Source organism: Stegodyphus dumicola, chromosome 2, assembly GCF_044657685.1.
Source record: "Stegodyphus dumicola isolate Sdum_Otavi_A_Nest chromosome 2, ASM4465768v1".
Lineage (NCBI taxonomy): Eukaryota > Metazoa > Arthropoda > Arachnida > Araneae > Eresidae > Stegodyphus > Stegodyphus dumicola.
The window spans coordinates 18092215-18107133 of NC_140769.1; the positions used below are offsets into that span (position 1 = coordinate 18092215).

A 14919-nucleotide genomic window follows, 5' to 3' on the forward strand; every position below is an offset into this window, starting at 1 on the left:
AGCAGAATTTAAGTTTTGTTAACTCATTAGTAAACTACCAAGCTGTAGTGCAAATGAATATTCAATTTCTTTTGCAATAATTGTATTCACTTAATATTCTTGGAATATGAGCTAAAGAAGGAATGTTCTCAAAAGATTAAAGAAGTGTTTGAATCCAGCGATATTAGGTTTGTCTTACAAGCTCAGGATCAAAACGATTCTGCAATTGCCCAAGTAGTTGACTTTGTAAATGGCTGTGAATTAAGGAGATGACTTTTAATCTTACGTTTTCAGTCAGAAAACGCATTCTAAATGTTTTGTATTGCATGAAAATGCATCTTTTCATTATTCAATAACCAGTCAGAGAACCGCTTGTGTTCCGAAAATAAGTATGTGCACTCAATCGTCCTGCGTGTTCTTCAAATTTGTCTTCTTGTGATTTTTTTTTCTTTTCCAAAAACTATGTTGCCTCTCAAAGGAAAGTTTTTTGACATTGAAGAGACAAAAGGAGTATGACATCTACTTCTAGAGGCATGTCAAAAACAGATCTCTACAAGCCTTCTCTTCCATTACATGTTGTGCAGTCAGACAAAAAGTTGCATCAGCGTAAATTCTATAATTTATTTTTATTACACTCTGATTACTTTATTAACTGACAGTGAATATATACTAAATCTTTTACTTCAGCTTAAGTAATTCGGAATTTTTGACGGAATTGTTTTCGGAACTAGGACTTAGAAGATAAGATAAATTAAATATTTCGATAACCCAATAAATTCAAGGTCGAAGTTTCAATATTTGATTTTCGGAGGGAGGGGAAATTTTTTCAGTTTTGGTCCATTATACTAAGTATATTTGCTTTGATTCTTTATTTTTCCATAAAAGCGAAAAATTTACACATGGTATTTTTAACTATTTTGATCCAGTAGTTTTCCTTTTATGATATATATTTATATTTCCTTTTATGCATAGCTTCAAATTAAAATTTAATAATATACAGAGTGGTTATAATTAAAAGTTCCACATTGAAACGATCATAAAAAGAAAACTACTGGATCTAATGTTATCAAAGTTGGTAATTGTGTAAAGGAGGTCATGGGAATTTATTTTCCACGAAAAAAAGGAAGCTCAAATCTCACCACCAGGGGGTAATGGCGCTGTATGCAATATTGTTAAACGAAATATGGGTCGGAATCTAACTTAACCTTTTGGTACATGGGTTTAATATGTTGTATACCCTTAAGAAACTTTGAAGTAAGCAAATTACCATTTGAAGGCGTTAAATTCGATAAAAGTCGAGTGCGCCATCTGTGTAAGTGAGAAATTCGTCCGTAAAAACAGGAATTAGCTATTAGAAAATGTGAGATCGCAAATCACTCGCACAAGTGCGAAATCGTTTTCTCATAGATCTCTAATTTGTAATTTTTGAAGTCTGAATTCGGCCCTAAAACATGAAGATACTGATTCAAAAAGAAATCCCTCATTTTATCTACCTAGTTCCATTGCATTCTCCTACTGCATTCAATTGCATAGCAGTCATTCCACACCACTTGGTGTGGAATGACAGCTAGATTCGTAACTGAACCATTTTTCTCTGAAGAGCAGTCGACAGCTGGACCACTGTGATTGCAGCTCACTTAGAGTCAATGTTAAAATGTTTCATGATACATGAACTGCAGTAACGTGGCATTTTAGATACTATGCAGATTTTAGATTTTTATGCAGGGCTGGGCCCCATTTCACGTGTGTCGCACAGTTACTTAGGCAACATTTCACGAATGAACGTCTTATAGGCCGACAATTCCGCTCTTCCCACCAGACCTCAATCTCTGCGACTTTTGGCTATGGGGGTTATCTCAAAAGCACTGTTTATGGTAAAAATCTAAACAATTTGGCAGAAATGAAAAATGTGACACACTGACATGTCTGTAACATTCCTCCTGATATCCTAAGAGCTGCTGTTGAGAATGCAGTAACAGGATTTAACTTGCTCTCGGAAAATGCTGGACGCTACATTGAACATGCTTTGTAACACGTTTCGGAAACTATTAAACACATTTTAACCAGATGTTTTCATGTCTTATTTCATTTACCAGTATTTTATACAGCGCCATTTTTCCACTGGTGGTGAGTTTTTGAACTCTTTTTTTCCCGTGGAAAATAAATTCCCATAACCTCCTTTACATAATTCCCAAGTTTGATAACATTTGGTCTGGTAGTTTTCCTTTTATGACCATTTCAAATTGGAACTTTAATTATAACCACCATGTAAATTAAACTTAAAAAGTCTGACAGTTTGGTTCAAGTCCCAGCTTTAAAAATGTATATATAAATATAATCTTTTATATTAATCCTCTTAGAAAGAATGTTTTAAGAAGCTAATTTTTCTCTCGCGTAATAGATTGTATAAAAAAAAAAAACATGATCTTTAATATGATTTAGATTGTTTCAGCCGATATAAGAATCGGGTCACTCGGTGGTACAGAATAAACCCTGCCGGACTGTTTTATTTCTTTGTCATTTATCAAAAATCTTTTAATTAAAATATTTATCCTTTGGACTTCGCTTTAAACTTTATTTATAGTTAAAATGACTAAAAAATGAAAAGCTGTCTTCAGCTGAAACGCAATTCTTGTAATTGATATTTTAAAAAATTGACAAGAATGCAAAATTCATGGAAGTCTAGCAATCGAAAAATCTTAATTTTCTTGTGTGAGCACTGAAAATAACTGTAGAAGGAAAGAAGAAAATTAGACAAGTAAGCAAAAATTTGCAGGGAAATTTGGCTGTCAGACATAACAAGATGTTTCAAAAAGTTGGACGCTTTTGAATACACTTTCAGGATACTTCAAAGAATTTAGGTGTTCAAAGAGAAAACACTTGGATGTGTACACCAGCAAATACCATCAATTGAGCTTGTGTTAACAGAAAAGACAAAAATGATATCATTGCAGATTAAAGTGAAGAGCGACTGGTTTTAGACTATATGGTTGTATAAATTTAAATTACGTTATAGAACATCATATCGTATCATAAATGGAGAATCCCATGATTTTCTCAGTCAAATTATTTGAAGATTCAGGAGTTTATCCAGTGATGTATGTGGATGTCACCTAAAGACCTTTTTTCCCCCCCCTCCTGATGAAACAGCGGCCGAGTGGTAAAGTCGCTGAACACTGGTAGTTCGGTCCGAAGTTCGAATCCCGCGAACGGGCTGGCTGCATGGGCGTTTTTGTGGTTTTCCCCATGTGTAACGAGCCAGTTTCCCTTAGGAAGTCCTCCACTAAGGCATTCCTCCCCTTAGGCAAATAGCCCTCGTGTGCTTTGCCATAATTAAATAAACCAAAACCTCTTGATGAAACCAGTCTTTCCTTTCATCTCATACCTTCAAAATGTTTAGCCTCTAAAGACTGATAAAGGCTCTGACCAAATACTTCGTGAAGAACTTTCTAAGGGAAACCAGCTGGCATACACAGCACACATGAGAGACTCCACGAAAACGCCTATGCTACCACCCCGTTTACCGGGATTCGAACCCCGGAGTGAACTACCAGTGTTCAACGATTTTCTACCGCTCGGCTGTTTGTGGACCTTTATGAAATGGAAGGCGATAACTTTATTTAAAATGATTGACAGAAATACCAAGATATTTTGAAAAGTTGGATACTTTTTAATATACTTGCAGAATGCCTAATAAAAAAGAGCAAGAATAAAGTAGAATGCCTGAAGAAAAAATAAATTTTTGCGTAAAATTTAGTATTTGTATTTTTTTTTTAATTTAAAACTTTTTAATCTTATGATATTTGATTTTCCGATTTCAAAAATAAAATATTTGACTAATAACATTTGAACAACATTTTAAGAAACCAAATGTAGGATAAAATTGTGTAAAGCAATGGGCACAATGATAAAACTGTTTAAAGCAGTGTATGCAGGTCATCCTAAGTTAAAATGTCGGTTATTCATCTCTCTTACTTATATATATCTTTTCTGAATGGAACATTGAAAGGCGTGTTAACTGTGCTTTACTGTATTTTCTCTTTTAATACATGCAGTTTTCAAATGTATCATAGTCTGGGTTACAAGTATTCTTCCGAAAGAAACGTAATTAAAATTAAAAAAATCAAATTCTGGAAAATTTATATTAATAAATATATTTAAAATGCTCAGTTTGAAGGAATAAATAGAAAATTTTAAAACAATTATCTGAAGAGGCAATGCAACACAAACAATTAAAATAAAAGTATAAAAATTAAAAAATTACCTAAAATAATAACTATGACAAAAAATATATATAAAGAAAACTATTTGAAAAAAATAAATGCTGCACCATTATTTACGCAGTTCGAATAGGTAAATAGAAATTTTTAAACAGTTATTCGAAAAAAATCATGCAACTTAAACAATTAAAAGGAAATTCGAAAAAGGAAAAATTACTTAAAATAATAACAGTTATAATAAAAAATATAATATAAAGAATATTATTTGGAAAAAAGGAATGATGGTGACTTTTTTCCCTCTTACGGGAAAGGAAACTAGGTTGCCATATATTAAGAAGTTCGCCAAGTGAACTATTCTTGGCGCAAACTGAAAAAGTGCCAACATAAATTTGTGAATTTCTCCGTAAATTTTGCTCCAAATTTTATAAAATTTCATATTTAGGCGTAATTTGAGTTGCAGAATCGAAATATGTAAAAAAATTGGTATGTTATTTCAGAAAAAGTCCGATTCTGTGTCAAAATACCTATGTTAGAATAGTGCTATATATAAATCTAATATATATCCTAAGTCACGCTTTCGAGACATGAAGAACGCAATTTGAATTTTGTCAATCGGCCCAACGGGAGATATAGCACTGTCCCATTTTTTTTTTTTTTTTTTTTTTTTTTTTGAGCAGTGTACATTGCCAGATTTTTTTTACCATTATCTTTAATCAAAGAAGATACACATAACAACAGCAGAAAAGGATTAATGATAAAATGTTGTTTTTGATATCTTGGTTCCATCTAGAAATACTGTACATTAATAAAGACACATTCATTTCGTATACAAAAGTTATTACTATATAGTTAGTCATTCTTTTCAACAGAGGTTTTTAGTAGTTTGAATTTAAAATCAGTGAGGAATAAGAACAAGAGGTTAAATCAGATATCAGTACAACAAATACGTCAGGTGACTATATTATCCTGATTCGTAATCAGGATACAAATAGAAACTTAGTACATAGGTTTAACATCTAGAAAACTACCTATACGAATTATTGTACATAAAGCAAATATCCATAAACTCTCTGCCAATCAATTCATCAATAAAACAACCCCATCTTGATTAAATACTTTTCTGATCATCGGCACTCAAAAACTAAACAAGACATCGCCAAAATCATTGCACAAAACTTAAGGAAGTGCTTGAAATCGCCACCAAACTGCATTGCAGCCTTCCCTTTCATATGTTACTTTTCACATCTTTATAAACAAAATTAATATTATGCAGAAATTTTAACAGTTTTTTCATTTTTAAAAATTTTTTAATTTTTAAAAAATATGCAATATGGGTCACGCGATTTTAGCGTGCATGGAATAAAAATACACAGGATCTTTTTGATTTTGATAAATATACATGCTTATTTATTTAGGATGCACTTCGGCCCGCCTGACGAGCAAATATACATGTTAACTAATTTGTACAGCTAATAATATTACTTTTACTCACTCATTATAATACAATTTTTTTTTTTTTTTTTAAAGTGTGGTAAACTTTGAAACATGGCTCTAAATATAATCCAACTTTACATTGTTCATACCAAATGCGAGTCTTTTTACATACTTTTTTTCCTATTGTTGTCTTTTTTAGAACAACACACAGCACATTGCCATCAAGGTTCCTTTTTTATAGAATTTGGTGGTATGTGGCTTACAAAATGGCTCATAATATCATCACTAGACTACACTGATGAGCATATAGCAGAAGAGTATTTGTCAAAGATTCCCTCGATCACAGCTAGCTCAAAATCAAGAAGGGATGTTTTTGTGTTGGATATTTTTTTTATATTATATACGAATTTAACATTGATTCAATATATGAAAAAATATTATCTTGTAATATTTACAAAGTTTTTCGGGTATGACATCTTCTGATCGCTTCTGTCGACAACCCCCATTGTTATAATTGTAAATCACTTTTGGCTTTAGTTCTTTTTTTTTTTTTTTGCCATGCCTGAATAAACTGATACAGATGACACACCATGAACTAAGCATATTTACTATTTTTTTATCATTCCACAATGAAAGAAGCGACAAATCGATCGCGTTCGGTAGTGAAGAAACAATAGTACACCTTTACAATGATATAAACCTGTAGCGCAATGTAGGTGCAAAACGAATCATCATATTACAATATTCTCAGCCTACATGGAGAAAAAGCAGGATAAGTATTGAAAATAGGTGAAATAAACATCTGCACGCTATTTTCACGCCACCCGTATTACGAGGCGGATTTTGTATTACGGGATACATGGAGGGTTAAACATGGGGGGTTTTACATTTTAGTGTATCAGTTTAAAATATTTTATGTCATTTTTAACCACGTGTGCCAGTTTATTCTTCAACAAGAAGAGGTTTTGGTTGGGGTTATAATAAGGTGTTGTCCTACTGTGACTAATTCTGATCTGAACATAGCAGAATTTTATTGTGTCACATTCATGGACCACAGGACCACATTCACAGATTTATTGTGCCAAGAAGAAAAAACGGTTGTACCTGTTGTTGGCCTAAGCCTTCAGTCTTACAGGTGACAGTATGTCTTTGCCCAGTTTCATCTTGACTTTGATGAAGATCTTAAGATCTAAGGGACACCAATCTCTTTTGCCCACAATCAAGAAGACTTTCAGCTCAACAGTGTTTTGTGACCCATGCAACAAAGACCTTCAGCATTTACAAACATCCACGACTTTTCTGGGCTTCAAACATATATCCAAGGCTATAGCATCTTGCTCCCCTTGGCAAATAGAACAGCAATAAGATTGATTTAATAAGCTTCTCTGTAGCTTAACTGCCTAAAATCCCACAGAGGCTTTTGCTACTGGAAAACTATCTCTTTCTTGCTGCCAATACATTGACTAATGATTTCCTTATAGTATGCTTCAGCTGTTTAACATGAAAGATATTTATTCACCAGAGCATGAATAAATATATATGCAGAAAGTCTAGTAAGAAGATCACATTTTCTTCCAACCTCATATTGAGGAATACATGCAAAGAGAAGCAATTATATCATCTCAACAAAATTATCACAAAAAACTTCAGTTCCTTTCAGTTAAAAGAACTGACAGAAATTTTTTTCATATTAGCAACTGCAGATTAATCAATATAAATACATAGAAAGTAGGTATACATAGACATACATAGAAAGTCTTAAACAATTGCGAATGCAGACGATTTTAACTCAATTCCAGAATAAATTTTCTTTTTACATGGAAGACAAGCTCTAAAATGTGAAAATAAACAATATAGTAACAACTAGTACCACTAAACATACAATAAAAAATAGTATAAACAGTAATAATATCTGCTTAAATCTAAACTACCTAATATTTATTGGTTATTATATTTTAATAAAGAACATGAAAATCCTTCTTACTGAAGATTCAATTGGTGTAATGTTTAATAAACATTTTAATTTAATATTCAAAAAGTTCAACTTACTGCTTGTTTATTTTGCCATGTCTTCATAGCCATTTTATATTTCTCAAATTCATGGCACCAATCTGAATAAATTTTTCGATATTCTGCCTCTGATGGAGCACTGCAAGTTTCTGAAAAATCACAAAATAATTCTTAGAAAAGAAGGGTAAAAAAACAAACCTTAGTTATAAAATTAATTGACTGCAAAATATTGCAGTAACAGCACCAAACACGTGATACAGACTCAAAAACTCTAGAGAAAACCACCATTTGGTGAAACAGCAAACCTGTTTGGCAACCCTACAGGCTGACAGGAAGAGATGAGTTTTCCCTGGCAGTTCTGAGTAATGACTTCAGTCTGTGTAACTACTTCAGTTGTGTGCCTTCAACGTGCTATGTAAACTTCGGCACCCATGTCTGTGTTGGGACTGTACTCTTTCTTAAGCCATTATTATGTATCTATGTTAATTCTCCTTATTAAATCTCCTTCTTAATGGTATATGCCTATCTCAATTACAATTGCTACGTTCCTAAGTAATGTTATCTATACTTTTGTAAGCACGTGTTACTTGCGTGTACCTCACTGGTGACTCTACTCTTGCTCCTTCTATTTCAGATTCCTAATGGCTATCTGTCTCAATCTTTGTTATAAAGCTAAAAATATGCCTTATTTTGAAGAGAATGCTCTTTTTTATGAGTGATGAATGGTCCATCCTATTTATTTCCTTTAATTTCCTTCTCATGTTATCATACAGATTACACGTGGTTTATCACACTGTTAAGGAGGATTTACAGGTATGTGGTCAAATTTTTTTCCTTATCTTTGTTCCATCTGTAAAGATTGTGTAAATTAGGCGCTCTGTGCATTCCATGCCAGAAAGCAAAAGTAAGCAGACATACTAGAAACCCGTTAATGAAGTTTTCAGATCAATAACAGAGATTTGATCACGTCCACTTTGACCTCATTGGTATGCTACCTCCTTCTCAAAATAATTATTACTGTTTAACTAAGATAGACAGGTTTACTAGATGGCCCGAAGCAGCACCCATACCAGACATAACTGCATGCACAATAGCACAGGCTTTCTATGACCACTGGATTACTCGATTTGCTTGTCCAACTGTTATTACTAACGACCAAGGGTGAAAGTTTGAAAGCGGCTTATTTCAAGCTCTTTCCCAATTATTGGGAATCAAGAGAATCAAGACATCTCTGTACTATCTACAGGCGAATAGAGGAATTTCACCGTCCATTGAAAGCTGCCTTAAAAGCGTATGATACCAGTCACTGAATGGTGGCCCTTCCAACACTCCTGATGGGTTTCCACTCCGCATTCAAGGAGGACTTAGGAGCAACCACTTCTGAACTTGCATATGGAAAGACTATTCGTCTCCCAGGAGAATTTTTTAATCCAACACCTTTGGACACGTACCCCAAACAGTTCGTGGAGCATTTAAAATCTTGCTAGTGTCTGCCCGACCACGACTTCTAGCCATAGCCAGCGAACCTGTTTTGTTCATCCACGAATGCATGTGTTTGTTCGACATGACAGAGTTAGAAAACTACTCCAAGCTCCTTATGATGGACCATTTAAAGTGCTAGAAAGAGAAGATAAAATGTTTGATTTCAAAATAAAACGGACTAAGCAAACGATCTCCATAGATATAACTGAAACCTGCTTTTGTAACCATGGGTTCTTCTCAACTTGTTTCAAAAAGCATGAAAAAAAACCTTCGGAAATTTGTATCACTCATTCTGGACGATAAATTCGACTCCCGCATCGGTATGTCACATTTCGTTGACACTGCAGAGAGAGTATGCAGCGGCAGCACCAAAGAGGCGATACAGACTCAAAAACTCTAGAGAAAACTGCCAATTGACAAAACAGCAAACAAAGACAGTAAACCTGTTTAGAACTGTTGGAAAATATAACTTATTGTAAACCTTTTACATCATCTCTCCTCCATGAAATGTTTATTTAGTTTAGTTCTTATTTTAATGTAATATAGTAGTTACTTCTACTTCTTTTTCTTACTGCCACTGTTTGCGTTGAGAACGGACTGTTTCAACCTAATTGAGATGCAAAAACGAAACGTGATGTTACGTCATTTGGAAAGTCGATTCGTGCCGATAGCTGATTGGTTGCCGTGAGATGACGTCATTCCTACTTCTAGGTATAAGTATCTCGCGTCGCTCTGGCTCAGTCCTCCCCCTTCTAGATTCTGCTTTCCTGGCACTTAAGTGAGCGGTTTCCAGCCCCTTCAGAAGGATGCATGCAGTCCGGTGATTAAAGTGCCTTGGTTCCGGTTTGCGGGATCGCTGTTCCTGAATAAAGTTCCTTGGTGCCTGTCCGCGGGATGGTGTTGTTCCGGAATGGGATTCCTTGGTTCATGTCCACAAGATTATTGTTCCAGGTTCCAAAGGCTACCAAGTTCCTTGGTTCCAGAGGCTACCATGTGAGTGACTGCCGTGGGCGGCATCCATGTTCTTCAATGAAGGCGGCATTTAAAACACGTGAGCGGCGATTCCTCGTGCAAACGGAGTTAGGCCGGTTTTAAGTGCTTTCAAGAACTTCATTTAAATTTTCAAGTGTTTTCTCAAACATTGATCATGGACGTTTTGAATGTGTAGCCAACTTCATTTTTAGGCCGCATAATTAATGTTTAGGACATTTTTGTTTGTATTGAATGCCAGTGTTTTGGAGACCAGGTAAAAATATTATTTGATTAATGATGGTTATATTATATTTTTCCTAAGACTCTGATATTGTTGAAATTTATTTTCTGTGTTTTTATTCTTTATTATATTGTTAATAAATTGGTTAAGTTCAAAACCTTTTTATTGTCTTCAATGTCTGCATAACATAATATCTCAGGGAGCTTTTATTGCTACTACTGCTAAATGTTTAATTTTTTTAAACTTTAAACTTTGCTTTAGCATCAGGAACCCCTACGGGCTGATTGGGAGAGACGAGTTTTCCCCAGCAGTTCTGAGAAATGACTTCAGTCTGTGTGCGTCTGTATAACTACTTCAGTCGTGTGCCTTCAACGTGATATGTAAACTTCGACACCCACATCTGTGTTGGGACTGTACTCTTTCTTAAGCCATTATTATATATCTATGTTAATTCTCCTTATTAAATCTCCTTCTTAATTGTATATGCCTATCTCAATTACAATTGCTGCTTTTCTAACTAATGTTATCTATATTTTTGTAGACACGTGCTACTTGCGCGTACCTCAACATGTATATATCATTCTTGCTAAATATAACAGTTAAATGAATAATGAGAAACATGAGAAATCAACTATCTCATCATCAAGGTTTAAGCTGTGAATCTTCTAATATGCAGGTTGACAGGCTAACCATTTATACCAAGAGAGTATGCATAGGAGTACACAATAATTCTTTAATAAAGTTATGAATGCACAAAATTAAATATAAATGCTGAAAATTATGAATAAAAATTATGAATATAAATGCTGAAAATTATGAAAATTAAGAATGTTTTCAAATTAAAAAAAAAATTATAACTGATCCTGAGGTACCTGTTCTGCGCAGAGAGAACGTAAAACTATACGGCAAGAACTTCCAATAATAATGCAAATTTTGATTTTAAAGGGTTAATTACAACAGGGCACAATCATTACAATAATTTTTCTAAATGATGATTTTACATGCTAATCATTTTGAAGATAATAAATATCTACTTTTGTTTACAAGAAATGGATAAAATATTTATTAATGTTCTTCTGGTGCTTTAAAGAGTTATCAAAGTTAAGAGCTTTGTTTCCCTTTCTGCCATAAAATTATCAAATGAGACTTACTAGTATCAACAGTGATATTGAAACTGCATAATGTGCTAGTTCCTAATTTGCAATCATATCGCCCAGCATCTCTCTCTGACACAGACAGAATAACAAGCCCATGGTCAGCAGTGTGGATGTACTTTTCTCGTCGATGCACCACAGCATATTTGCCTTTTTCTCTACTGTAATGAAACCACCGCAAAGGACCCATGCCCATGCTCTCGATGTCTGGCATGTGAATGGCACAAGAAAGATGAACACTTTGACCCCAAAATACATGAAGCGGTTTGTTTTTCACACCTGAAAATACAAATAAGAATATTTTTCACTAAATTATGATCTCTAAAGATATTATTTATTACACATTAATATACCTTCAAGATAATAAATACATGAGAATGCTAAAATTATTCTGCTTTATAAATCAAATGCAATAATTTCATATTACTACAAAAACAACAGAATGAATGAAGACTATAAAAAAGAAAATTTAATGCCTTCCCCCAGAATATAAATAATTTATATTCTATTTCTAGTGAAATATCTAAAATCCTGCCTATAAAAAATAAAATGTAAATAAAAAATTCTGTTTTTAATTTTCTTCCACTCATTTTCTAGAATGGATCATATATAATATATTTTGGCATCCTGGTATGTCAATTTTAACTTCTCTCATATTTCCAAGACCTTATAACAAATTTAATTTCAATATTAATCCAAATGTTAGATTTACTGTGCAAGTAACTTTTGAATTCAAAAGGAAATATTTAAATTTCATTTATATGCATTTTTATACACACTTCTATAAACCACCAGAACACTTTGAATACAAAATATCAAAACATAAATAGTGGAAAGTATTCACTACTTTTGTTTATTCCAAGAAATTATAAAATAAGAAAAGTAACATTACAAGTAAAGAAGTCTTTTATGGGAGAAATATCAAACTTACAGTTATCACAGATTCCAGGAGTTGCATTCGTTACATCTTGCAGTAATCTAAAATAAGCAGAAGCATATTAATTTTCAATAAAAAAGCATATTTAAAGTTAATACAGACAATTCCAGCTCATAAAGCTAGACAATTGTTAGAGAAGCTATTTATGCACAATAAATCTCAAAACTCTAACCAAAAGAAATAAGAGTGATCAGGATGTTCTGTAATATCTTATTTAATTGAGACATCAGGTTTGACTCCAAAAAATGATTTAACATGCATTGATGTTCTCAATGATTCCGAATTATATGTTACCACAGAAGTCTCTTTTTGATTTTAATTTCGCTATTATTTCTTTTAACCAAACTATCAGGTTTTGTAGTTTCTTTGGGTAATTTTAATAGCAAAATTTAGCTAATTATTGAGAAGACAGTAATAAAAAAAATTAAAAAAAAAAAAAAACTTATTTTAAGTTTTTGAGACTACATTATGAGCTTCAAATGGTTACTTTACATAAAACATTCTTTAAAATAACTGTCACTTTAAAATAACATAACTGTATTAAATTAAAAAAGCTTTTAAAGCTGAAGTGATAGCCAAATTAGAATTACAGAAATCTTTGATTGGAAACCCATTTTACATAAATTCTGACAGAGGAATGACATTCACTTCAAAGGAGTTCAAAGATTGTTGTATAATAAAAACATGAAACATCATTTAATGAAAATCTAATAATCAGGTTGAAAGATTAATAACATCGTAACTTCTATGATTATAAAATCTATTTACCAATGACTCATTAAAATGGTACTATTACACAAATAAAGTAGAGAAACTATAAATTCTTCATATTAAAAGAGTACTGATACCACATAATTTGAATTCTGATTCAGCATAAAAATGCATATAAAAGAAGCCGTAGAAATAACCAAGCTTTTAAAATTCTACTGATTTCCAAATTTATCATGGGAAAAGAAAGAAGCAAAACAGAAGATATTCAGAATCCAGAAGGAAAAATAGGAAATATTAGAATCTCAGAAACAGACGAAGAACAGAAGAAGAAGAAACCACACAACTAAACCTGTTCCATAATTCTATCTAGTTCCTGTTGTTTGTTCCATAAACTTATTCCTGTTGGTTTACCTACAATAGGTTCCTGTTGTTTGTTCCATAAGGGAATGCATGTGCAGATCTTTAGCAGAACAGAATCGAGGAATGCTTGTTTACAAAGCCATTGTATTCATTTCTGTGTATTATTTTTATCATCCCCATTAAGCTTTATCAATAATTAAAAAATTGTATACTTTTTTTAATATCGAGACTTTATTTTTTGTTCCCTTAAGTTAATATTATGAATTCTTTATAATTTTCTGAAAGAATTCTGTCTTGGTTAGAAAACTGAGCCCTATTATTTTTTATAAATGTTTTATAGAATTAATAACAAAAAATAATCAGGTTGAATGTAAAGCATCCTTTTCCTAATTCAAAATAAACAATATCTTATAAAAAAGCCATTCATACTATTACACAAAAGCTAAATTAGCGAGTAAAAAACTGATACAATCAGTCTTGTTTATTTTTGTTCTTGCTTACTGCACTGAGAACTGAAAGCCTACTCATTCAGTAATGACTTCCAAAATTTACGAGACTCATTTGCATAGGTGGGATATAAAGTGGTAAATGTTCAAGGAAAGTTTATATGATTCTCGATTCAATATATATTCTCAAAATTTAGGCCATCTGAAAAATATTCAACAATAATTTCTACTATTGGGCATTATGTAATTTATTTCATCCCACAGAACATGGAATATAAAAAATTTTAGAGTTGCTATACTAGAGAAAGTTGGAGAAATTTTTTCAGACATAAATTTTAGAACTAAATTAAGAGCTACGATATGCTACAAATAATTAGTAAGTAATAAATAGACACCAATTAGAACTGTTTTCTTACTATGATTTTTAAAGTTAAATTACAGAAATGCTAAAAATAACTGAATATGAATCTGAAGCCATTATGATTCAAGCAAAGATTATGAAGAAGAAATTTTAGCTATTGACAATGATGTCAAATGCTACAATGATTATAGCAGCTGTCATGATGAAACCATTGAAAAATGCCCCATAAAAAATCAAAATGAGGAATAAATGAGAAAATTATAACACATTTAAACATTACATGATGAAATATTAATAAATTATTTGAAAGGATCCTAGAAAACACACTGATTAATTATGACTATATTCTGTGTAAGAAGACAATGAAGCTAGTCTGTTATCAGCATTAGATGCTCAATCTGGGTTTTATTCAATCAGTCAGTTGAAAAAGCATGTCAAAATGTGCAGCAGAGATTGTTCTACAATAGTTGAATGATAACTTTTGTTAATATATATATGTTTGTTACAGAATTAAACATTTAAAAACTGCTATTATTGTATTTTAAGGAAAAACATCAAAATAGTTTGAAAACAACAAATAAGTTCATTACATAAGCTTGTGCTCAACAAAAA

At 32.4% G+C, this 14919-nt stretch overlaps 1 protein-coding gene across 8 annotated transcripts in view; it reads right to left on the reverse strand.

Moving 5' to 3' along the window:
• The window catches only part of LOC118196962 (semaphorin-2A-like), a 745632-nt gene that overhangs the window by 6732 nt on the left and 723981 nt on the right, over nucleotides 1-14919 (reverse strand). For all 8 annotated transcript variants that reach the window (XM_085810484.1, XM_085810482.1, XM_085810486.1 and 5 more), the window contains 3 exons: nucleotides 12424-12470; nucleotides 11490-11771; nucleotides 7683-7792 (listed from right to left, as the gene is read on the reverse strand). In XM_085810484.1, coding sequence (XP_085666610.1) covers nucleotides 7683-7792; nucleotides 11490-11771; nucleotides 12424-12470 — 439 coding nt within the window. The remainder of the gene's footprint in view (nucleotides 1-7682; nucleotides 7793-11489; nucleotides 11772-12423; nucleotides 12471-14919) is intronic.